The sequence below is a fragment of the Trachurus japonicus genome, chromosome 10 (assembly GCF_045865225.1).
Source record: "Trachurus japonicus isolate A0001 chromosome 10, Traja_1.0".
NCBI classification, from domain to species: domain Eukaryota; kingdom Metazoa; phylum Chordata; class Actinopteri; order Carangiformes; family Carangidae; genus Trachurus; species Trachurus japonicus.
In genome coordinates, this window is record NC_140916.1 from 8,484,599 (window position 1) to 8,510,677 (window position 26,079).

General features: G+C 39.7%; 1 protein-coding gene across 2 annotated transcripts; it reads left to right on the plus strand.

Annotated features, from left to right (window-relative positions):
- The first annotated feature begins 550 nt into the window (after positions 1–550).
- Positions 551–25,572, plus strand: tapt1a (transmembrane anterior posterior transformation 1a). Of its 2 annotated transcripts, XM_085789155.1 has the most exons (15): positions 557–799; positions 4,136–4,266; positions 5,985–6,103; positions 7,142–7,174; positions 10,190–10,352; positions 10,693–10,828; positions 11,395–11,492; positions 11,764–11,833; positions 13,159–13,239; positions 15,475–15,584; positions 15,737–15,796; positions 15,920–15,988; positions 16,184–16,260; positions 17,932–18,101; positions 24,967–25,572. In XM_085789155.1, exons 1-15 carry the CDS (start codon positions 592–594, stop codon positions 25,326–25,328), a joined length of 1,887 nt encoding a protein of 628 aa, XP_085645281.1. In that variant the 5' UTR covers positions 557–591; the 3' UTR covers positions 25,329–25,572. The 2 variants fall into 2 exon arrangements, with proteins under 2 accessions (XP_085645282.1, XP_085645281.1); XM_085789156.1 differs by lacking the exon at positions 7,142–7,174 and having other exon boundaries at positions 551–799.
- Positions 25,573–26,079: the final 507 nt, after the last annotated feature.

Genomic DNA, 26,079 nt, shown 5'->3' on the forward strand with positions numbered 1-26,079 from the left:
GTTACATAACAAAATGTGTGTTTGGAAACCTGAAATTTAGCCTGAAACATAAACTACCGGTAACTCCATTTGTTAATGAATGTTTATGGTGTCAACGGGTGTAGCTTTTAAAGTAATGTTTTCACTTTTGATTAAAACCTTTATAGATATGTCCACATTTTGACTTTTAGAAAAAAGAAATAGCCTTAATTTTTTTTAATTTCATGTTTTTTTTTTCCTGTTTTGTTTTTTATATAACCTGCTCAATCTTTGTTTATCTTATTTTTGAAATAGTTTACTCCTAATAATCACTAAATTAAAATTGAAACTTTTATATATTTTTCAATAATTACGATTGTTTACTTTTAATAAATGGTTGAAACACAGTATCTATTTTTTCAATAAATAGAACATATATTGGTTTATCTTTCACATCACATTTTAATAAACCGCTGTATTTTTACTTTTTTATTTCTAATCAATCGAGCTGAATCTACCTGGCAACGACTGTTGTTATGAGGTTATGACGTTACTTTTTTTTCCTCTTTTTTTCTACCTACACTGTGATGACGTCGCACAGGGCGACGCGGCGCCGCGGCCAAAGTAATAAAGATGGCGGACTTGTCGGGGACCGAGCTGTCAGAAGAGAAAGAAGAAGCAGAAGGAATTGAGCTGAGGAAAAGACAGAAACGACCATGGGAGGATTTACACAGGTCCGGTAGTAAAATCGGTTTAACGCCGACGGGACTGCCCGAGACGCTGGGAGTTTACGACATTAGCGCTGTGAGGAGGGAGCAGCAGCAGCGCGAGCTTTCAGCAGGTAAACCGTTGGCTGGTTGGAACCTCCGTTCTTCTGCCGTTAATGACGTTTCCTACTGTTAACAGCTGTTGGGCGACGAACCGTCTCGTGCTGTTTCTGTTACTGCTGTTACTTCCGTTGTTACTATAACAACGTAATTCACAGAGGCGTAAGTTGAATCAGGAAACCTTCACAGTTTGCTGTCAAGTGTGGTGGGTGAGCTGTCACAGCTTGTTTGCGGTCAGTGTTGTTGTTGTTGTTAGCTTGATTAACTACTAACGATCTGTATCTTGGTCTCCAAACCTCCCTGTAAAAACAAAACAGCTAAGATACTGATACCAAAGACCAGCAGAGCCTTTAAACTAACCCTGAGTTTTAACTTACCTCTGACTTTCTTTGTTTACATACTTCAGCACAGATAGATACTCAGGTATAACTTACTCAGTATACCCACTACAACAAAACTATCTAAGTAACAGTGAACCCACCTGAAAAGCAGTTACTAGCACCCACTACACCAAATTAGACTACACTACTGCTTGAGTAAGTTAGTATAATGGTTAAAGTTTTGCTGCTTACTTAACTTAGCAGCTCCAAAGTCTCCAACTAGGCTAAACACCTGTCACCTAGTGTATTTTTTCTCAAGACCACAGCTGCAGTGACATCTTTTTTTTTCTTATCAGCAAATGTCTGTCACTCGTTCACTTTGGCTTACGCAGTGTAATTCACAACTTTAAGATAATTGAAATTGTTTTACAAAAGTATGTGCTTGTGTATCATCTCTTTAACTCCAGTGTCAGAAGTGGGAGTGTTACTCTGTTCATTAACCCCCATATTAGCTGAGGTATAATGTAAATATCAAGCCACATGATTTATTATGTCCTGGTACTGTAATGGTCTTGAAAATGGTCTTGCGTTGGTTTGGTCTCGGTCTTGGACGTGGTCTCACCCCGCCTTGGTCTTGTCTTGATCTTGACTACAACACTACTTTCACTAAGTCCTGACTATAGGTGTCTATAAATCATACCTTTTTAGGATATTACTTTAAAGTTTGCAACCTGAGCAGGAGCTTTAGCCTAAATTCTATTGCTATAGTGAGAAAATTTAACTTTTGAAGTTTTCAGAGGAGGTTTCTTTGCATGTGATGGAAGAAGTCATCCCCACGTTCATAAATCAATACAGCATGTTGTGATATTTTGTGTGGCAATACTGTACAAATACACAGATGCCAAGTATCAATATCATGTAAATTGTCAATCCAGAAAGAAGTTTCTTGTACTAGAGTACTTTTTATGACTGTGTTGTTGAGTCTGTCTCCTTGACAATCACATTTTGACATTTACATTAGATAAACAGACTGAGAACTTGGACAAATTGGACAGATGTTGACAAAGTTTGCCTTTCAGGACATAATTGGCAAAAAAGTAATAATTGTAATGTATCACAACATGCAAAATGTTTAAATATTGCAATAATGTCAGTTCATAACTTGAGTATCTTTGTGGTATTGTTTCATGAGGACTAGTTCCCAGCCGTAGTATCGCTACTGTAATAGTTTTATTTTGTTCGTTTACTTGTTCTAGTACATGGATGTAGCACAACTACAAATCATCTAGATTGATGCCTCTGTTGTATTTGACAAGGTTTAATTAATCTCTAATAAACAATTCCAATTATATGACATTTTACAGATAAATCACATCGAAACCCCACAGATATTGACACACCTGTCGATTTCTGGCTGACCCTTTAGGTTTTTGCATTTAATTAAGTTAATTGTGCCTCTTTATTATTCAGCCGTGGTCCAAAGTTTTCATAGTTTTGAAGAAGAAGAAGAAGAAGAAGAAGAAGAAGAAGAAGAAGAAAAAAAATACGATATTTGGAAATATTTATTTGATAATTTATCAGTTGATCTGAATAATTTTTTTTATAATCTGTTATTTGACATACTGTAGACATTTAAAACAGATGACCTGAGCCGTGGAATATTATAATGGCTGTTGACAAAATGATTAATTGAGAATCAATAAAGAAAACAATGCTCTGTTGCAGCCACATTGTAATGAGCTCTCACCTGCTGTCAATATGTGGTTGATCCTTTGGCCTCGTGGGTGCAGTCACAGAGCCTGATTGGTCACAGATTACAGTACACTGAAATCTCAAACTAAACGTCCAAGTCAAAGGACTCTGTGTGGTAACAGCTATTCAAATAAAATGTATAATAAAGTATGATAAACAGGTTTGCAGACAGTAGTTCACAGAGTTGAAATATGCATGGGTCATAATGGGTATAATCTATGTGACCTTCACACTCCTGTGATCCTTATTTGACTCTCCACATTGTGACTTTTATCTAATCAAGACCAGTCAAGGGGCACATGTCATGTTAGGCAAACGCTACATTGGAGGACACTTTAACGTACAATTAAACACACTTGTTAGATAAGACTTAAATTTGCCCAAGAGCGAAAAAGTGCGGTTGAACTGAAAACAGGTTTTATGAGAGTGGTGACTAACTGACTTTCTAATCCAGACATGCCTATGTGTGCTAAATTTAACCTATGGGATTTTTTTTGTTGCTTTGACCCTGTTAAAACCCAGCGTGTTTCAGCTCTATATGACTTAGACTTTAACAGCAAAACTGTTCAAGTTGAACCAACATTGTACTGCCAGGTCAGGAGATGTTTCATGTAGAGTGAGCTCATCTTTGTCTCCAGTTTATGAGGCATGACTTATCTGTCAGGTTCTCATGGGTCAAGTCAAGTGGAAACAATGAAGAGACAGTATGGGGGCACTTGGGGCAAACTCACGCTGAGACAGTTCAACATATTCATCTACTACAGCTACAAACATGATTCATGTTTCCCTCTATTTTTTTGTCCAGAAAATCATGGTTATTGTATTTTCACTACAGGTTAATCTGCTGAATATGTCCTCAGTTAATGGGTTAGTTGGTTTGTTTATAACATGTCCAAAAAGCTACATCAAATTTCTGTATTTTTAAAATAAATCTGTATTTCAGGTTCTCTTTAATAATTCAGCAATATTTTTTTCTTTGTCACTTAACTTCTTCTCATTACAAAGGGTCTTTTTTTAACAATGGGGAAAAACTCACTATATTTCAAAAGAACTTGATTTAGCATCATCAGCTTTTACAAGGTGTATTCACGTTACGCTAAATCAGTGTAAATGCTGTTAAACCCCTCAGTTTTCATAACTCAGGGAAGTTTCCCCCTCTTTCATTTTGCGGTGTGACTCTCCAAAAGGTTGGCGCTGTCATTGTGATGATAGCTGTCGTTGTAATTGTTGCAGACAATGGGCCCTTGTGCTAACACCGTTGCTCTCGTGTTGTTCCAGATCCGTCGTTGGCGCGATTCATTTGCACGGAGCTCACCAGAGGATACTTCCTGGAGCACAATGAGGCAAAGTACACGGAGCGCAGAGAGAGAGTTTACACATGCATGCGTATTCCCAAGGAACTGGAGAAGGTAGGGTATAAAGTCCTGACCCCAGCTGACCCCTCTCTCCCTTCAGCTGCCTCCACCAGTCCGCTGAGCTTTAGAGCCTCCCTGCATGGTCTGCACCAGCGCTGAATCAATGACCTGATTACTGGTTTATTCATTCATGAAACACCCTGCAGTTAAAACTTTCAGAAGTGCAGAAATACATGTTTTTTTCCATTTAATGAACCAGATAGATACATTGATTAATTCAGAAACACAATGCCACATATGCAATGTGTTTATGTCTAGAAAACAGTGTGTAAGATTTGACAAGTGAATCTAAAACTACATTCAAAAGTTGTCCAGTGTTCCTGTTTACTGTCGTTGTAATGTGATACTTAAAAGCTTGTATATTAAGTATATTATGAAGACTTAGGGTGTAATTTTAAAACATGTACAGAACCAAGTGATTATATTTTAAATAGAAAAACAGAAAGCTCAGTCAGCTGTGAAGCAATTATTATTTACAACCTCAACTGCACACACAAGACATTTTTAGGCACACACTTGAACAAAAACATACCAAAAAAGTATTTATGTAAAACAGCATTCATTATTAAATTGAGTATAGTGAGTAGTTCAGCATATATTGTTGTTGTTCCTCTTTTCAGTCAGCAGGTGGCACTGTTGGTTCATAAGATGTGGCTCAATCTGAACTGTGTGCTCTTTCTAGGAATTGGTCAGATATTACACAGAAAGAGTCAAACCAAGTGAATTTATACTTTATAGTGTCAATGCATAACAGAAATATTCAGAGACCCATCAAGAGCAAGACATTGTGATGAGGAAAAACTATACTACAGTACACTTAAATATAATTACTTAACTTAATATAATTATGTACAACACTTAAAGTCTCCATATCTGAGAAACTGGAAACACTACATTTAAGTAAATTAAGATTATCCCAAGTTATTTAAACACAAAATGCATTCAGATATACAATTAGTCTGTCATTAGGCCATGTGCATGCAGACATACATACCATGTGTGTTAGGTCTTTGTACATTGTCCTCAGAGCTGAGTGGACCTTCTCTCAGGAGAAACAAGTCCTAACAAGCGAGCCCAGACTAACACAGCTCCTACTGGTTTGGTTTTTCCTCGGGGGGCAGGGGAGGAATGTGTGTAAACATGAAAGACCTCAGTGACTTTACTATGTTAAGCAGACTTGACCAACTTCATGCGTATCTGACAAGGCCCCAAGAAAAAGTCACACAGAATAACCCTCCAATGAGAGACAAACCCTCCCACCAGCCTCCACCAGCACTCGCCTCAGTCCCTTCATATCGTATGAGTTAGGAGACATTAGATGACTTAAATGTGTTTCCTGTAAAACAGCAAAAAAGGCAAGGCAATGCCCCCTCCTTTATGGCAGACTATCAAGGTACAGTATTCTGCTATCTAATTAGATTTAGTGTTTAGCTCTTAGTTGGTTGGAGAGGAAACAGAAGCTGCATGGCAAGTTACTTTTTCATCTCTCCACCTTTTCTTCATTTTCATGTTTTATTTATATGCCTCGTCCTTGTCACAGAGAAATACCCTCAAGATGATGAGTAAATGGCACTAGAGGCAAAACTGTCATTTTGCAACTCATGACTGTTGTTTAACTTGGAGGTTTTTGCTCTGTGCATGTTCACACTGCCAAAAAAACACAAAAAGAAACCTTGTTTGACTTGGAGCTGTCGCTGTGTGACTCTTTCCAGCTGATGATCTTTGGCTTCTTCCTGTGTGTGGACGCCTTCTTGTATGTCTTCACCCTGCTGCCACTCAGGGTGCTGCTGGCCCTGCTCCGACTCCTCACTCTGCCATGCTGCGGCTTCAGGTCAGAGCCTCAACACACACACACACACACACACACACACACACACAGGAGAGAGAAGACCATGAAATTACATCCACAGATTTAGATACAGATTTAAAGAAGCCTATTCGTTGTCCTGTGTATGATTCAACCACATAGCTGCAAACAAGCTGCAGTTATAAATACACATCTGTACAAACCTGCAGATGTGCTTGGTGCACAATTACAGCAACTGAATTGCTCATTGTTTTATCATCTTTGTTTGGGAACAAAACAAAAAAAAAGCTTTACTCCATTAGAAACATTCTGACACAATGCTTACAAAACTTTGAATTGCAATCATACTCCAAATGCAGATTCCTGGGGGTCTGTTAAATTGCTGTCAGATGCAGCTGCTGCGTCCGTGTTTGGACAAGAAGACAATAGTTAACTTGTGGCCACACCAGCATTTCCAGATTTAAGTGAAGAATCTGACTTTGTTGACCTTAAACAGAGTCCAGGGTGGCTCAACTTTGACCTACAAAAGTGGCAAAGGAATGAGGATATGGGTTGGTATTTTGATTTCTTGATACGTGCACATATAGCCTATCCATATCTATGAAAGGAAAGCACACTTGTTACATAGACCAGATGGTTTTGTTTTAACTATCTGGAAAATATAGAAAATATGAGTCTGAAAACCAAAACATTGGTTGTTAATCCCAATACTCTCTCTCTCTGGTACTGTGAAATATTTATGTTTTTCTATACAGTGTATCGTAACACAAGTTTTCGCTTCCAATAGACACTGACACTGGCACTGGGAGGTATTTTCATAAGCCTTTTTTGGCTTCTACCTCTCCTGCATAATATTTAATTTCATTATTTTCATTGTTTTTATGTAGGTTGTATAATGTGCAGCTAAACTAAACTAAATATTGAATTTAAAAAGCAGTGCAGTACAGCTACAAGGCCTCTCTACTGAAACCCTTCTGATGGCCACTGCCTCTCCTCCTCCTCACCTCATCCATCTCTGAATCTGTCTGATTCTCCCCCTTGCCTTCCTCCCCCCTCTTGCAGGGCACGCACATGCCCCTACTGCAGAAGAAGCAGGTACGCTCCCTCCAGCCAGCCAGGGCTTCATAAATGTTCTTCTCACTGTCCTCAACCAAGCCTCCACATTTATTCACCGGCCTCTCCTCATCTCCATTGTGTCTGTTAATATACAGCTTGGCACCGCACATCATGTCCCGTTCTCCAAGGCAAAGCAGCCAGTGTTAGTTCATCAAAAGTCCTGTTTTTGTTTGTTGTTTTCGAAACTCATCCAGGGAAGGTTTGCTGCTGAGAGTGCATGCTCATGCTCATTCTCATCACTGTGTTGCTTGTCAGTGATACGACTGCACATGCTGAAACTGGAGGGCTGCCTAAGAAATTCACATCCACTGCTGCTGGTCACCGTCTGAGCAGTTTTATTGCAGCAGTTTAGAGCTCATTTGCCTTGCTTAAGAACATCTCTCTGCAGTGGTGTTGGAGGGAAGGCAAAAGTGAAATCCCCAGCTCCTCCACGGAAGCATTCACCCGCTTCTCTAACAAGGTTTTATATCTGAAATGAAGCTTTCTCCTCTGTTTCTGGACCTGACTTTTAATCCTGTGTATCAGGGCTAATACAGTATGAAAAGCACATAGTGGTGGCTACTTGTAATGCAGCACAGAGCCGACTGCACTCAAACATAATGTTCATGTGTGTTACGGAGATAATGCTCACAGAACAGAGATTGTGAGAAAGTGCTTTGTGACAACAGCAGCAGCAGCTTTGTATCCACATAGCCGATGTGTGTTCAGAATTAGCTGCTGTGTGAAGGAGGCTTATTATTATGTGTGTGATAGCACCTCAACCACCTGAATACCAAAGCTCATGTTTATCAATACACACGTTGATGATGTGAAAGAAAGTGAGATATGGTTGACTGGAACCGCAGCAATGAGTACGTTATTTGTTTGTTCGGTGAACAGAAAACAATCTGCAGCAACTTTCCTGATCACACGTCTCCAAATTTGTCTTCCAACTCACGTTTATTGTTTCATATCACTGTGAATCTGATGTTTGTTTTTTGGGTGTTTTTGACTGTTGGTCATGCCTGACCAGGGGTTGACATAGACACATTTTTAAACGACTATACCCCAATAATGACAATAATCATTAGTTGTTGTTTTTTTTCCATATAGTTTTTTCTGTTTCATGCTCTCCTCCATCTCACTTCTCTGTTGTCTTTGACTTATCTTTAACTTGGCATTATTTATTTGTTTATTATGGATTGTACATTCAGCGTTGAACAGAAATCATCACGTGGAGGAAACTAAATTCACTTTAGTAGAAGCTTTTGTTGTCATGTAGAAGCAGCTGCTCATGTACATGAATGTCTTCAGATGTGACCACTGGATGGAGCCATAATAAGGGAAACAAATTATAAGAATTTTTAAATATCATAGGAGCATTTTCCTCATATGGGATTTTCAGTCTATTTTTTTTAATCTGTATCATATCCTTTATTGTTATGAGAGAGGAAACAATCATGGTCCTTAATGAATTGTTCTGTATGTTCAGCGTGCCAATGTGTATTCACAGCCACATTTATGTGGTTATGAAGGCAATCATTGTGTTTTTTTGTTTTTTATGGTTTGGACAAAAAGGCGCAGATGTTCCTCTCATCTGGTTCTCTTCACAGCTCTGTGCTTAGCTGCACAGTCATTCAGAAGAGTGACACTTGATTAAGCTAATTTACACATTTTTCTAAACTCGGGGCCATTTAACTTCACCACACCCACATGATATTTTTGCCTTTGCATGTTTTTAAAAGAGAGGAGGAGAAACCGTGTTGATCTGATGCCAGATTAAACAACAAAGGTAATGACGGCTGTTAGATTAGTTCACTGTTGTCCTGCCAAGTCTTGTGCATTAATATCTTAGTTCGGAGCTAGTTGTCTATGTAGTTTATTGTGATGTAGTTGTAGTTCAGCTGTGGCATTTACAGTGTGTGTAAAAGTAAACAGCCAATAGAAAACCTGTAGTGTAATTATAGTGGGGACCTATAAAACCTATATGAGACCTGCTTTTACTGCTGTGCTGTGGTGGTTGTAGACGTATAGACCAGTCACACAGCTGATGTGGAATATATGCAGCCGGATGTGTTGGCATTAAGCTCTCTGGCTCTTCCCAGTTATCCCTGTCATAGTAAATAACTGGTCCTATGGATTTGTCAGCCCTCCTCTTAACATGCTCCCAAGCTGCCACTGCCATTAATTATGAAAGCTGCTCATGTTTGAAACACATTATTGCCCCCATTAAAAGTCGCGTTTCTGCTCTCCCTGCAGTATGTCACAGCTTTAGCCTGTGTGTGTTGTTTCCTCCCACTTATTTGATCACTCAATGCTATATGAAACATTTCTGTCCAAAATGCTGTGCCTTCTCTCTTTTTTCTTTTTTTTTTACGGAGATAACCCTGAAACAGCGATGACGTTTTGTTGTGCTGCCCGGGTCGATAAGAACAACACAGATATAATCTTATAGGAGCAGAAGCAATGAACAAAACAGAAACATATTAAAGGAGATACATCTGGTAGAATAAAGGAGATACTAACTTTAATATTTCATATTATGTTTTTTTCTTATCACTACTTGTTTCCTTTTTCCTTTATGCTGGTTATCTCATTTTGAACAGAAATGAATTATTTATCCCAATATGTTTTGACCTACTCTTTATTCGCATGGGATGAATATCAGAGATCAGTCAAAGCCTTAATAACAAGCAGTAAACAGTAGACTCAAGTGTTAATGATGCCAAGTTGAAATAATGTGTCTGTCAGTGATGTAAATATATGTACATGATCATGCATACACTGTCATACTTAAGCTTGGTAAAAAATATGTTATTTAATTTTGGGTAAACACATGTAAGTGTTCATTCAGACAGTATAAAGACAGGCTTTAATTGTTTGCACGTTATCTATGGATATATAGCACTGTGTATGTCAGCATGCAAGTCTGCATTCAAATGTCCTTTAAATGTCTCTCAGTCTCAGCATAGACACCACCATTTGACATTTTTTTGTGTGGTTTTGTGTCGTCAGTGGGTCGAGGCTGCTGCAGCCAGCACAGGTGTGTGACGTGCTGAAGGGTCTGATCCTGGTGCTGTGCTTCTCCATGATGCATTACGTCGACTACTCCATGATGTACCACCTGATCAGAGGACAGTCTGTCATCAAACTCTACATCATCTACAACATGTTGGAGGTACCTCGCTCGCACGCAGCTTTAACACTCATATGTGACATTTACACAGAAGCACACTGATGCATTTTCAGTGTAATTGTACTTAATTGCTGTGCATAATAATACAGTGATAATTTAGTGTTCATTTAGAGGCTAGACAAGGCTGCAGTGATAGGTCTCATCTCAAAACAGAACAAAGGGATGGGAAAATGAATCAGTAGTTTTTATCTGGTGTGAGTGTGATGACAAGAATAAGAGCTATCAGAGAACGTAATGAGAGGATGTAGGTGAGATAAAAGAGAGAATGAACTAATCTACATGGTATTACTAACGTACTATGAACTCATCTGTGCTTCCTCAGGTGGCCGACCGGCTCTTCTCCTCCTTTGGCCAAGACATCCTGGATGCTCTGTACTGGACGGCCACAGAACCCAAAGAACGGAAAAGAGACAGTATAGGAGTCATTCCTCACTTCTTCATGGCCGTCTTTTATGTCTGTATCCTTCTGGTTCAAATCAGTGGCAACTTATTTTGGTGATCTGAATTTTAAGTGATGCGATTTGGAGGTTTTGGGAAATTAGGTCCATTTTTCAGCTTTCATTTTGTACAGATGAAGGCTTTTTTAAAATAATATTTGAATTGTTTTTGATACAGAAAATATACAGTCACAGGGACAATAACATTGTGAACACCCCCCACCACCACCACCACCACCACCACCCTCAACGGTATACACATTCAGGGAAAGAAAGAAAAACTAACAAACCAAAACAAGTAGAAATGAAAATGAAATAAAATACACAATCAATAGTGGTCCTGTTTATTGATGAAAGGCATGTCAGTTTCCACAAGTGCTGCCAATCAAATTTACTCATTAATTTCAGTCTGATCGCTTTCCAGGAACTGCATAAAGGCATGTTTAACTTGAGGAATCCAACTTGTGGTTTTGGTCAGGATGTTGTCTGTTGTATAAGTTGCACCGCTTATAACAGGTTTTATTGATTGGGGTTCAGTTCTAAGGTGTTCTGTAGATTAGTTGCTTTCCTGAGTGGCTGTCTCTCAGTCCTCCATGCCATCCTCATCATGGTCCAAGCCTCCACCCTCAATGTCGCCTTCAATTCCCACAACAAGTCCCTGCTCACCATCATGATGTCCAACAATGTGAGTACACGTGCAGACAGACATGGATATATCTATGCAACCTAACATATCATGGCACACAACAAGCTACTCTCTGGTACAAGCAAAATGTATGCATGTGACTTGCCCACAAACTAAATTATGCTTGAGTTATTTGTATGCACTTCAGTTCCAGAGAGATGAAACTTGTCAGGCTGGTGATGAAATGTATCTGCTGCACTATAGTTTCTATTGTCAGTACCATAAATCCTGCTAAGTGCATTTCTTTCTTTGTGTCTCTGCTCTCAAACAGTTTGTGGAGATTAAAGGAAGCGTGTTCAAGAAATTTGAGAAGAACAACTTATTCCAAATGTCCAACAGTGGTAAGATAGTCAAAACAATTTTACAGTTTTTTTTTTTTTTTTTTTTCCTTAAATGATGGATGGAGTAGAGATGCACAACAGACAGTTCTTAATTCTGGATAAAATGTTTAGCACAGAAACTGAGAAGAGGGAACTATAAAAGGCTTAATGCTTCATCCTTAAATAGAAAGAAACCTTATGTGAATCCATCCACTTGGCTTTGAAATAAGAGTGCCGACTTTGCTATATGAATAAATAAATAAATAGTGTGTCTCTCCTCTTATAGCCCCCGAGGCAGAATGTTTTCATTTCAGTCACTCTAATTGTATTTTAATGACAGCAGAAGACAACAAGGCTTAATCAGCTGCCATTTCTCTCTCAGTGTTCACTCACAGCTTTTATCATTGCCTGTTTGTGGAGCTGAGTCCTTACCAGAGTGGTATTATCAATGCTCATAATGGCAGGCTGAACATTCACAGCTGTGTCTTTATGTTACCCGAGATGGATCTTTATAGCTTGCTATACTGACAAATATTAAGTGCTTTTAATGTCTGAGTTATTTCCTTGCATTTTTAAGCAAAGTGCTGCACAAAGAAACTGACAGATCTGAAAATCAAAATGTTCTTTCAGACCTTTTAGAGCCACTCGTTTTAAAACACATTCAGTTCACAGCATTAGCAAACCAAGCACATTTCATACACAAGGGTAGTTCAAAGTACTCTTGCACGATGCATAAACAAACAAAAAAGAAAGAACAGCAGCAATATGAATGGGAATTAAAAGAATATAAACCTAAAAAAATTAAAATTTAAAAACAGAACAGTTATTACAGGAAAGAACGACAAGAGGGTTCATGAATAACTGAACTGAAAGGCCTTCGAGAAAATTAAAAAGTCTTTTGTCAGCTGATTTTAGCAAAAACGGTTATATAAACTAAACTTCCCCTTTTTAAGTGATTAATTTAGCCCTTTTCTATCAACTTTCTGACACTTGTCTGGGTCCAGATCATGTCATTTTCAGTAATTACGTATATCATTAGTAGTTATTGTTAATAATAAATAATTCTAAGCCATGATTTCCCTTTTGTTTTTCATCATGCTTTCATACTGGACAGTCTAAGTGTAAACAGGTATTAGATTTCATCCAGTGGCATTAAAAAATTCTTTAAAGTTATCACAGCCAAACCTGCAGAAAACCTGATTAGGAGGAGCAGTGTGAGTAAATACAGTTCAGGTGCAGCCGTGTCTGGAATAAGGATGTAGTCTTTAATAATCAAATTTATAAACTTAGCGAGGTTGTTCCAAAGTTGAGAGACTGTAATTAAATTTGATTATTTTATCCTGCAGATATCAAGGAGCGATTCACCAGCTACGTTCTCCTGCTCATCGTCTGTCTCAGGAATATGGAGCAGTTCTCCTGGAACCCTGGTAATTATTTGTTTCCTACTGCAGATTTCAGGCTGCCCCAGGTGTGTTCACCTCAGTTTTAAATCCTGACACAAGGGTCAGTGCTTGTCATGGGTAAAAAAAAAAAAATCCTTGCTCAGCAGCTCCTTTCCTGCTATTTCAACCATCTTACTGCAACACCTTGGAGAGTTTTAACCTCTGGCAAACCTGAGTGAATGAGCCTGAGCAGAGTGAGGGATGAGAGGGATGAGTGTGTTTCAATGTGACAGCTTTCTTAAAACCAGTCCGCTCCTCCTGACAGTCTCAAAGCCAGAAACACAGGAGATGACAGACACCGCCTGTTAGCTGAAATCATAACACACAACATACCCGTACCCCCCCAAATATCATATCATAATGATGATGAATGAAAAATATTAACTCTTATAAAACATGAAACAAATTAAAGTCAATACTTAAGACTAATGCTAACAGAGCCACGGCTGTCTGTTGCTAAAGAGGTATACAAATCACAAGACCTCAGTAATTAACTTATCTTCCATGCTGTATTCTTGGTGCCTGCACTTATACAGCAGAAACAAATCACCTGCTCTCAGCTAATTACCTACTGAACACATTCTGATAGTAAAAAAGAAAATGGATTAAATAAAAGCCAAAGCTGTCTTGCTCATTAAGTATTTAAGAGATTTATATAATTATGGCAGCATTTTGTAAAATATTTCTTTTAATCTCAGTGTTTTCTTTTCCATATTAACATTGCACTTTGCCTTTGTTTAGACAGGATAGTGGAGATAGAAAGTCATATAATGATTGATTATTATGCTGTATTATTACACTCTCATTATTGTTCATATGGACTTCTCTTTGTGGCCATATCATAAATGTAGGTCTAATATTCACCCTCCTTTTACCTTTGGTTTTGTTCTGCACCAACTCCTGAGGGAAATATCTGGCTCTAAACTTTCTCCTCTGTTCACCTGCTTGTTGCTAACTGTGTCTGTCTGCTGCTTGATGGTGTGAGTAGGAAGCACACAGTGGGTTTTTAGAGCAAACAGCCGTCTGTCTGTCTGCTGTGGCTGAAAATAACACAATGAGAGCAGAGAGAGAGAGAGTGAACCAATACTGGAACTCACTGTAAAGCTCAGTAAAGTGTAAATCCCAAGAGAACTGCAGATTCAGGTGATAATTATCTGACTAGACCTTCTCACATTGCCACACTTTACACTTTGTCATCTGATACATGTTACATAAATATCAATCAGAGCTGCACTTGTTAATATGTTGGTAATGACAGTGAGTCACAGGACTTGCCTCATGTCAGCAGGTGACGGTGATGACGTGAGAGAGAGCTCATCAAACATTTAATCGGTTCTCAGCTCATTGTTGTGGTTTTTCAACCTTAACCTGTTTGGAGCAGGAGCTTTTGTTTGGTGGATAAAAACTAAAAAATAAATAGAATTTAAAACAAAACGCAAAACTGGGTAACAACATTACGTAATCATACACAGCTTAGCATCACATGGTTAGGTATCAACAGTTAGGGACAAATCACCTTCAAGTTACCAGAGTCTCCAGATCTCTTTGAATTTAGCTGATTTCTTTTTCACTGTGTATGTTAACGTTTCAAGGACAAGGCATGCTGATAGTTGACGTCTTTCCAGCAAAGAGAAATCAAGCACCCAGCTTGTAATAAACATAAGTCAGTCATTTTCTTCTCTTTGCTGGTAAGCATACACTCCTTTGGATACAAATTAAGAATACAAAATGTAGGACAGTCAGGTACTGGATTCAAGGTCATCTCAGAAATGCTGTGATGCTTTTTGATCTGTATGTCTAAATTAGCAGCATTTTGTGTGTTATACTGTAACTTCACAAAGAGGTAATATGTCTGTCATTTTTCAGCTTTTTCCACTTCCCCAGGTGACATAAATGCATACATGCATGGTATATTTCATGTCTGAACTTGATAATTAACCAAACATGAAGACTGTAAATGAAGTGCCATCAGACTGAATACTGTCTTGGAAAAATCTCAGTATGCAGGAGTGAATACAACACTTAAAAACTCGGTTCAAAGATGGTGTTAGTGGAGTATTTAAGTGTTATTATTTATTATTTACCTGCCATGACCTGACAGACTGGTTGTATCTGGGGTCTCTTGCATCTTCTGGGCAGAGTGTGAGCAGTATCGAGGGGCGACTCACTCTCCCAGGAGAAACTCAGCCTTGTTTCATCTCAGTGTCTCTCCTTCTTCAGACCATCTGTGGGTGTTGTTCCCTGATGTCTTCATGGTCGTCACCTCTGAAGTTGCTGTTGACATAATTAAACACGCTTTCATCACAAAGTTCAACGACATCACTGCAGATGTAAGGACTAAAGCTGATGTTCATTATGTCTAAAACAGTCTCATCCATTAACAGCTTGTCACATGAAGTACATGTAAAGTACTGTGTGGCCTTTTTTTTTTTTTTTTTTGCTTTTCCCAGTCTCTAATTATATTTTTTTCCTTCCCCTGTAGGTGTACAGCGAATACAGAGCCAGTCTGGCCTTCGACCTCGTCAGCAGTCGACAGAAAAATGTAAGCACGGGTCTATTTTTCACACCACCGTTATTATACTTGCATAAACAGCTCTGAGCCTACGCAGCTAATCAATGCAGTTTTGTTGAGTGCTGTAATCTGTGTTCATCTGTCACCGTGTAGGCTTGTACTGACTACAGTGACTCAGTGGCCAGGAGGATGGGCTTCATCCCTCTGCCTTTGGCTGTCCTGGTAAGAGAGACTGCAGTCTGTTGCTGTTCAGAAGCTAAATACCAGAGGAGTTAGTCGCTGGCACAAACATTTGCCAGAACTTCCTCCAACCTTAAAACTTTAATACTTCTATCTGAAAATAGCTGCTTCATGGTTCTAGCTATCATTCAAATTAGTCAGAATTTCAATATGTTCTGCTTTGTAATGTTTTATCAGCTTATCCGAGTGGTGATGAGTTCGGTGAAGGTGCAGGGAGCACTGTCATACACTTGTGTGTTCCTCTTTTATCTCGGGTAAGTCTCTAGTTTTGTATTACTAATGTTAGATTAGGATATATTTGTAGATTGCCCCGCCCAACATCCAGAACTGAACGACCTTTTAAGCTTCATATTACTGTCGTTGTTGTACTGAACATGACATTTTTTCATCTCACATTTGCTCCATATATTTTAATCAGACTGCATAAAATAAGCTCAAGAGGAGATTTAAAGGCTAAAACTGAATTTGGTTGTCTAACGTGGCTCGTGCACATTTCATATGGTGCAGTTATTAACTCCCTTCCCTATTATACTGCAGGCTGAAATGCAGGCCAAACTCTATATTTCCATATGTTACAATCTTGACATTTAATTCATTCAGTCATAAATAAATGAATATTTAAATATGAAAATGTTTTTGTCAAATATGCACAGAGACTCTCAGACAAACATAGACACTACAGTCTTTGCAGACATGCTTATAGAGTCTCTTGAATGCACACCAACACATGCAAGTGCTGTCATAAACACACATCCAGATTCAGAGACGCACAGTTACATAAGCATCAACACTGTGGCCTCACATTCTCCCTGCGCTGAGCTGCTGATAGCCTCGCTCACTCTCATTTGCCGGATCCCATCGGGCTCGTACCATTAAAGAGTTTCCCTCAGGGTGAAGAATACAATGTTGTCATCTCTAGTGCCATCTCTGGCCTTCCCCACCCCCTGATTTAAAAATAGCTTGACCAGAACGTTGCTGCGGCTTGGCAAAGATTCAGCCGCGCTGACACGCATCTCGGTCCGAAGCGCCCTGTCACAGCGAGCGAGCGGTGCTCCACAGACCCAAATGTGTCCGTCTTTCTCTCATCACAGCGTCAGAGTTTGAGCCTCATAGCGAAGCCCAGAAACACAGAAGGATGGTGCACATCAACATCCTGGTGTCAGTGGTGCGATGTGAGCAGAGGCGACTGAAACCAGATGGTAGAGGAGATTCATTAAAGCTGTGGCCCAGCTCGAGACAACACTGTAACAACTCTGCTGCATCTCAGCACTGAATAAAAGCTCCGCACCTATGAATAAGTGATAATGATAATCCTTGTTATTTTATTTAAGTATATATTTTAATCCAAATGTACCAATATTTGCAGCTTGGCACTGAATAGATCCACAAATTCTCAACACGGTTGTAAAGGGGAACTAGTCCAGTTGCTTTTCCACTGTTTTGCTAACCCTCCTCTCGGCCATGTGCATTTATTTACAACAAAGCTGGCGAGAAAGCAAGTGGTACATAAGGTTATATACTGTATCATATACGATGTTATGACGTGTATTTGCATAGCATTATTTGTCATAAACAAGAGATTAGGGGTTGTGGGGCGCGTTGCGCTGCCGCTGAGACGAGAGCTGGGACACCGGGTCGGAGGCTCTGATCTTGCAAAGTTGTTTCTCAGCCAAGAGATGCTAGGTGGAAGGCAGACAGCCTCCAGTCTTCCTCTAACAAGTTACATGTCATTTATTAAACCATCACAGTAACTCCAAAGTTGTTTAATTAAGGTAAAAATGTGGCATAGTTAAGGAAACAATCTTGCATAGTTCCTCTTCTGTAGACTGCTGCAACACTCATAGTTTTCTAAGAAGGGGAGAGAGAGTTGTTGATTGTGCTAGTCAGAAATGCAACCCACTGACTGCAGCCTTCTCCCTCTGTAGGCTGGTCACACTCAAAGTGTTGAACAGTATCGTGCTCCTGGGGAAGTCCTGTGTTTATGTGAAGCGGGCCAACATGGAAGACAAACTGTTCGAGAAGCCCCCGACCACCTCATCCTCCTCTGCAATGAGCCCCAACAAAGCTGACCAGCCAAGCTGTCCCACTCCTTCAGGTAAACCACACACACCTTCAGCATCAGTTCTTTGTGCCGTTCACTATAATGCAATGGAACAAGGGTTTTATTATGTTTAACTGCTCTGTATGTGTTTCCTTAAAGTTTGCATCTTTACACAGTAGTAAGTAGTAGTAAACCTTTATTTAACCAGGCAAGAATTGCTAAGAATACATTCTTATTAGGGCACAGATACTCTGATATAATGGTGTGGTGCATCATGTATATAATACAGTACATTAATGTAGATTGCGTGCCAACAAAATACAAAATCTGTCCTACAAAAAAAAACTATCATACACAGTTGTCAGTGTTAGAACCAGTCAAAGATTAAAGTACCTCAGTGTGTTTATAGAGCCACTGCATTTTAACTAGTTTCAAACTCTAGTTTGCTTATATATTTTTCATGTTTTGATCACGCTCTGCTTTGGCTGGCTTTGATGCTGGAATAAAAATGAAGTGTTTTCTTTAAACTCTCAATAGAATTAAAATCATTCAGGAGCATTCACACAGCCATGTCAGATTGAATAATATTTAAACCAGCTATAATCAACAACATGAAGCCCACTGCTCATATTTTGGAATCTACAGAGAATTACCTCCTGAATCTGCAGCTCCTCTCAGCCCGCAACTCTTAAAACCTGAGGAGCTACCTCAGGAGTTATTATTAATGACCAAAAACAAAGATAAAAACCAGTGAACAGTGGTTCAACATTTGTCATCTGGACAAAGACACGACTCAAAGTGAACGATAATGACCCTCTGTAACCACTGGATGCATTAATAGGTGTTGACAGCTTGCTTCCGTTGCCCCCCAAGTAGCCAAAAAGAAATGACTTATTAGGTTAATGTGGACAGTGTTGCTGTATTTAAAATCAGTTCATTACTACAGTCAGAGTAAAATATCATCCAGTCAGATTTTTTAGTAATAGGAGCGCACGGGTTGACCCAGTTATAAGGGGATTGTTCCCAATCACTTCACATAAATATTCAAATATCTCAGCTTGATAACACTCTGTCCCTCTCACTGATTACTAGCTATCAGGCTTCCTACAATCAAGTACAGGAGCATTTAACTTTTCACACCTCTGTATATTTAGATTAATTACCACCTCCCTCTTGATTCCAATCAGCAATCTAATGATATCCACTTTTAATAATAAAACAAGCGCCCAGAGAGCGATTTATTAATTTTGAACTACAGGGTAACAGGTTTTTGATCACAAAATAAAGACTTAAAATATTTTACATATGTACATTTGAGTTATAGTTTGTTTGGAGATGTGAAAAGTGTTCACAGCTTAAAACTGCATCATCCAGTTTGTCAGGAATAGATCTCCAGTAAATGAGACGTCCTGGGATTCAGACTTACTCATAAATAATGTTGCACATTGATCTTAGCCTCCTACTCACTCACTCGCTGGTTCCTCTTGTTTCTCGGCACTGTGACGCACTGTATTTCAGAAATCAGTATTGTCTTATAGTGAGCTTCAAAAACAAATGCACAAAAGGAACAAAGCATTGTTGGTATTTACAACAATAACATTGTTGGTGATGATTTACACACTTTTTGAATGCTGCTTTTCAAAACCAATGTTTACTCATCGCTTGCACTGTTGTTTGTAAAGCAATGCGTGGTTTACCTCACCCTGCCTGAGAGGAGAGTCGTGTTTATATTAACATTTTTAGGCGTTTAGCTGACACTTTAATTTACATTTGAAGCATTTAGCTGACACTTGCCTCCAGACAGATTTGTCAGCAGGTAGAAGCTCAGTGTCCAGCTTCAGGCAGCTCAAACATCCTGAGTGTGTCGGAGCAGAGATCAGACCTGTGACCCTTCTGGATGTCGACAAGTCTCTAAATATCACGTTGCATTTGATCCAGTCGAAGTAGCTGCAGGTGAAAACAAATCTGTGTTCATCGAGTAACTGCTCTCCAAAGGTAATTTACTAATTGAGTCTTTAAAGTAGCCGATCTTATGTACGTTATTTGCACAATGCTTGTATCACAGTGTAATGACATTGTCCTGTGGGCAGGATGGCTGCTAATGGCAAAATGTTTTCTCAGCTAATCAGCGTGTAGTTATCACAGCTGACGGTATGTGGTAAATACAATAAATAAATAATTTTGACATAGAAAGTATGGCATTTTACAGTACATTTTGAGGTTTTGATTGTAGCATTTCCATTAGGCTGATGGCTTACATTTGTCAGGACTCTCCAGAATTGGGGATTATTTCATTCTTTAACTTGTTTTTATTTATTTAAGATTATTTAATCAAGTAATGTTTTCATTTAAGAAGCTGTTGGACAGAAAACAGTAGCCAGAGTGCCGGTAGAAATAGTTATCTATCTTATTTATGGACATAGAAACAGATATTTGAATGGTTTAAACCTAAAGAATAGTCATGTCACATTTTTGGGGCAGTTTTGTCAGCGTTATTAGCTTCAGTTCTAAACTAATGTTGTGTGGGTTGAAGCCTTTTGGTGACTAAAAAACAAAATGAGAACAAAAACAAACCCTCTTTGCTACTCTCAGATATTTACATATGAATTTCCTCATTAAGAATGATGCTAATATCTTGACAAACAGGCCTTGTACCTAAAGTCACAGACACACACTCAATCAGACACACAGATTTGGAGGTGGCAGTATTTCCCTGTCATCCACAGCCAAAATCCCTGCAGATCTTTTCCTCCCGTGTGTGCCACAGATCCGCCTGCCGCGCTGATGCCAGGAGCTTTAATACGACAAAGATCCTGATGGTGCATCATGTCATATCAAACATCAAAGCTCCTGCCACCGCCTGTGTTACAAATGAATCTGGTTTCTCAGAAAGCTTAAGGTGTCGGGCTGCATCATATAGAGTATAATGATAATAATGATAATAATAATAATAATAATAACGTCTTTAACTCTCTGCTTCTGCCTCCTACACATTTTTATAGTTTCTGGTATTTGAACCAGTGACCTCACATCCCGTTGCCCACTTTTCTAACACTAATGGTCTGTGCCTCGAGCTTCACCTGCTGCTCCAGTGGATCCACTGCACAATTATCTTCATCTGCATGTCTTAGACTGTACAGTGATCTGGATTCACATAAAAACTAAGATATGCCATCTGTCTATACTGCATGTTTTTGTCCAGAGGGCAGAAATGTGTAATGAGCACTTCCGAATCAGCCATTTTCAAGCCATATGGTGTTTAACTTTTATTAAAGCTCACATATCTTCCAGAGAAGAAGTAGGAGAACTCATTTGCGTGTGTGTTCACTGTGTGACTCAACAGTACATATATATACAAATATTCTGTAATGTAAACGCTGCAGGACTCTATACCGCATTTAAGTAAATCTCAATTTCCCCTCTGGCATAAATTAAGTAAATGACATATCTATCTAAATATTAAACACAATGGGGGGAATGACTATAAAAGAGAGATATGGACAAATAGAGAGAAAACATTGTTAAAGAAATCTCAACTTCTGATGATGAATGCACTGCTATATAGAGAGGTTTAAATGTGAATTAATAGATTTCCTTTCATTAGTCACAGCAGAATAAGCACAAAAAGGAGAAGAAAACAAACAAAAACAGTATTGTCACCATATTAATCTATTAAATTGGTATGGTAAACATGGTACTGAACAATTACCTCCTGCCTCCAGCAGAACGGTGAAATGTCACAATTTATTTGGAGTTCAATATTTCCTCTCTTAGTTCTGCTTCAGCCTCCGCCAACTCCCGAGAAAATATACCTGCTCCCTCTTTGTCAGTGAAAACAGCTGCAGCTGGAAAAAAGAGTCTTGAAACCAAAGCAGAGCAATAAAGTTACACAGCATCAAACCAGAACAATGAGCTGAGAGGAACTACAGTCAAGGTTACTTTTATTAACATTACACAAAGTGATTTAATATAAAAAAAATATTACTTAGAGCCACCTCACTGACAATATAATGTAGAAATAAGTCCAGATTTCTTCACCCTGATAACGGACCAACCCCTGGGCTACTTCCAAAATGTGTCAAAATGCAAAAAATTTAGCTTAAGAACGCATCAGAAAACTTCAGCAAAACGTGATCAAGAAAAATTGCGGTTTGGAAAGTTCGGGAATATAAATTGCAAACATTAAAGCAGAAGTAAGTGGTCCGGTCGTTTTCGCTAATGCTGCGTTCCAGGCAGGCTTTTGAAATCGTAAATTACAGCTTCAAGTCACAACTTACGACGTTGTAGCGTTCCAGGCAACCCACTCGTGTTTTTCCGACCTGTTTTACCGGTGAAAGTCACTATAACGGCCACTCGTAACTTCCGACCGGTGAACTCGTACCAGATCAAACTGGCACCACTTCACGGTCGGAAAAATACGAGTTTCCTTGAACGCACCATAACAGTCCTCGTCCCTACGTCGCCACATTCACGGCGTTCCTTGGCTGCACACACAGCCCTGCATGCCGTTCTCTCTCCTCATTGGATAAAAACTGTAGGATACGATAAATGTTTTCTCCTCGGCTCAGAGCAGAGCAGAGTGACTGACAGACCCGTGTTTCAGACCAAACACTCTATAGAAGTGATTGCTGTCGGAAGATATAACTATTTAAGACTTATATTAACACAAATATATCACTTACTTCTGCTTTAACATGATAGTGAAAAGTTAGTTGTATGGACACAACAACTTCAGATGAAATGTATTCACAGGTTTCACTACAGTGACACTAATGGGTAACTACGATTTATGTTACTAAATTTAAATTATAGCAAATGGAAAGAGGCGTGAATTCGTTTTTCAGTACATTCAAAACATAAAATCTGTCTAATCTTATTGAAACTGCAGAGAGCATGAGACGTGTATGTACAAAATCACACTAGAAACAAAAGTCACACCTAAGTTTGTGTTGTTGATGACAAATGAGTTTGTTGAATAGAAAAGAAAGAGTTTGCCTCTGTGAAACACCATCATTAAAAAAAAGTAATTGTACAACAAATGCTTTAAATTTGTCCACAATAATTTGAAAACTATCTATACAGCTTCATCATTAAATATAAATACACATTCATCCTTAGTATCTCAAATAAACTACTGCTCAATAAATAAATAAATAAATCATAGAGGAAGTGAGATGTGCGTATGCTGCAGCAACACGTTCACTGTATTATGAATTCCTGGTTGATACACTGAATTATTTAGGCAGAATAGAACATAATACTGTTATCACACCAAAAACCTCACATTTTCTAATATTCTGTCGGCCTCCAGCATCAGTCCTCCTCACGGCCACAATCCTATCTGAAATCCTTTTTAATGCCGTACTCAAACACACATGTATACACACTCCCTGTATGCCTGTGTTGCTGTGTTGCTCTGTCTGCAGTAAGAATTGGACGTTTGTTGTAGCCAGATAGCCCAGGGCCAGGCGGTGGTCTCCGTGGGCGCGCTCGTTAATATCCAACGCTGCTTCGCTCAATTCTCTCTGATATGATGAATTATTCTGTTTGGTTGATTTTCCTAATGCAACACACTCTGTGTGCTCAAAGTTAAAAAGGCTTTGCAGTGTTTTCTCTTAACATAATGCAGTGGATTGTGAAAGAAGCCAACTGCACTTCTGTCTGTCGAGTGTTCGTTTCCTTTTCTGGATGAATCTCATAGTTTTTCCCCTCCGTGCCTCAGTGAGCAGTCAGGTGGGTGTAGGGTCACGCTGTCTGACTTGTGAACTCAGCAGGTTGAGTCACTGTCTGTCAGTTTACACAGAGCATCGTTTTCAGTCTGTGGCAGATGTAGTGAAGTTGCTCTAACACACAACATCCCCGCCCCGGTCCCCCTTCCTCCGCTCACATGATCGAAAACAAAACTCGTCACTCTGATTGCGAGATGACTCTGAGATCTTCATCAGTTTGTAAGCCGTAAACATATTGTATGCAGCAAAATGTGTGGAGGAGAACTAGTTCACTTTTTATTGGTTTGTTGAAAACTGAAGGCCTATCCAGTTTAGTGCTAAAACCAGTCAACTCATCAATTATTGATTGAAAATTGATTCAGTGTCCCTGGTTCTTGTCATCTAAACTAATTCTCTGCAAGAACGCAGTCTCCCACAAACGTTGAAATGTTCCATTAATCTATATTGAACTTTACTCATAGAAATATCTATTGAATGTAATGATGACCTGCACATGTGCATCCTCATTATCTTCATATTCATCATCTGTCTGTCTGTCTGTCTATCTCTCTATCTATCTGTCTGTCTGTCTGTCTGTCTGTCTGTCTGTCTGTCTGTCTGTCTGTCTGTCTGTCTGTCTATCTATCTATCTATCTATCTATCTGTCTGTCTGTCTGTCTGTCTGTCTATCTCTGTCTATCTATCTGTCTCTGTCTATCTATCTATCTATCTATCTATCTATGTCTGTCTGTCTGTCTGTCTGTCTGTCTGTCTGTCTGTCTGTCTGTCTGTCTGTCTGTCTGTCTGTCTATCTATCTATCTATCTATCTGTCTGTCTGTCTGTCTGTCTGTCTGTCTATCTCTGTCTATCTATCTGTCTCTGTCTATCTATCTATCTATCTATCTATCTATGTCTGTCTGTCTGTCTGTCTGTCTGTCTGTCTGTCTGTCTATCTCTGTCTATCTATCTGTCTGTCTGTCTATCTCTGTCTATCTATCTGTCTGTCTGTCTATCTCTGTCTATCTATCTGTCTGTCTGTCTATCTCTGTCTATCTGTCTGTCTGTCTATCTCTGTCTATCTGTCTGTCTGTCTATCTCTGTCTATCTGTCTGTCTGTCTGTCTGTCTGTCTGTCTGTCTGTCTGTCTGTCTGTCTGTCTATCTACCTATCTAAGCTGTCATTTAATTATTTTTCCCACTGCTCTTTCCAGGTGAACCGAATGTGGAGCAGATCCCTGTCACCCCCTGCAGACCACCCACCACCACCACCACCACCACCACCACCACCTCCTCCACCTCCTCCTCCTCCTCTCCCTCCTCCTCCTCTGTGACCAGCCAGCCAGCTCCCAGGACTGAGCTGTTTCCTCCCCCGCCCGCCGACACCTCTCCTGCTGCACCAGCGAGCCGTCCTCCTACCCCAGCGCCCGAACCCGAGCAGCCTGCAGCCCCGCTGTCCAAAGAGGAGGAGGGGGACGCACAGGCGGCGGCGGCGTCCGAACTGAAGCACAGGACTCCTAATAAAGACCTGCTGGAGATCGACCGTTTCACAATCTGTGGTAACCGCATTGACTGACCAGCAGCCGCCGCTGATGTAGCGATTAACCACTCAGGAAGGAGGGAGAGAGGAGGCGTCTCAGCCCGGCTCTCCTGGCCAACAGCAGCAGAAAGCTGAGTATTTATTACAAGTCAGTGGCGACACAGTAAGTTATTGTGAACATGGACACAGTGGGAGACGATCCTGCTGCTGCTGCTGCTGCTGCTGCTGCTGCCGCCTGAAGCCCAGAAGTTTGACAAAGAAAACTTCAGCAGGAGTTTACAGCAGGAGAGAGACGGTGTGAGTGTGGCAGCCCAGTCGGTATGATGAACGGGTATGTGCCCGTATGTGTGTGTGTGTGTGTGTGTGTGTGTGTGTGTGTGGAGGCGTCAGGATGGTTTACTATTTAGAGCACGAGTGTGTGATGCAGCGTATGTATGTGTGAGCACACAAGCACTTCCTGTACGAGCACTGGGACCAGAAGGAGAAAAAAAAAAGTTTCTCAGTTCGCTCAGCAGCAGAAAGCAAACTTCCAAACTCTTGTGTAAGAGGCAACAACTGAGTCACTTCGCTCTGCATCAGCTGTTCCCTTTTCCCTCAGACGAGACTCAACACAAGTCGGGTTCTCCTTTAACATACTGGTTCTCTGTCCAACATCAAGCCAATTTTAAAATGTGGAAGAGGCTCCTTCAGCAAGGAGCTTCCAGCCAGTGGTTCCCAACCTGAGGCGAGATACATTTACTAGATGACAAGGTGATTGTGTTTCTAAAAAGAATATTTAACTGGAAAA

Excerpts from the sequence above, each read along its gene's own strand:
- tapt1a (XM_085789155.1), top strand. The coding sequence starts at position 592 with ATGGCGGACTTGTCGGGGACCGAGCTGTCAGAAGAGAAAGAAGAAGCA. Across the intron at positions 7,175-10,189 it reads CCCTACTGCAGAAGAAGCAG|TGGGTCGAGGCTGCTGCAGC; the intron begins GTACGCTCCCTC and ends TTGTGTCGTCAG. Across the intron at positions 16,261-17,931 it reads GTGTTCCTCTTTTATCTCGG|GCTGGTCACACTCAAAGTGT; the intron begins GTAAGTCTCTAG and ends CTCCCTCTGTAG.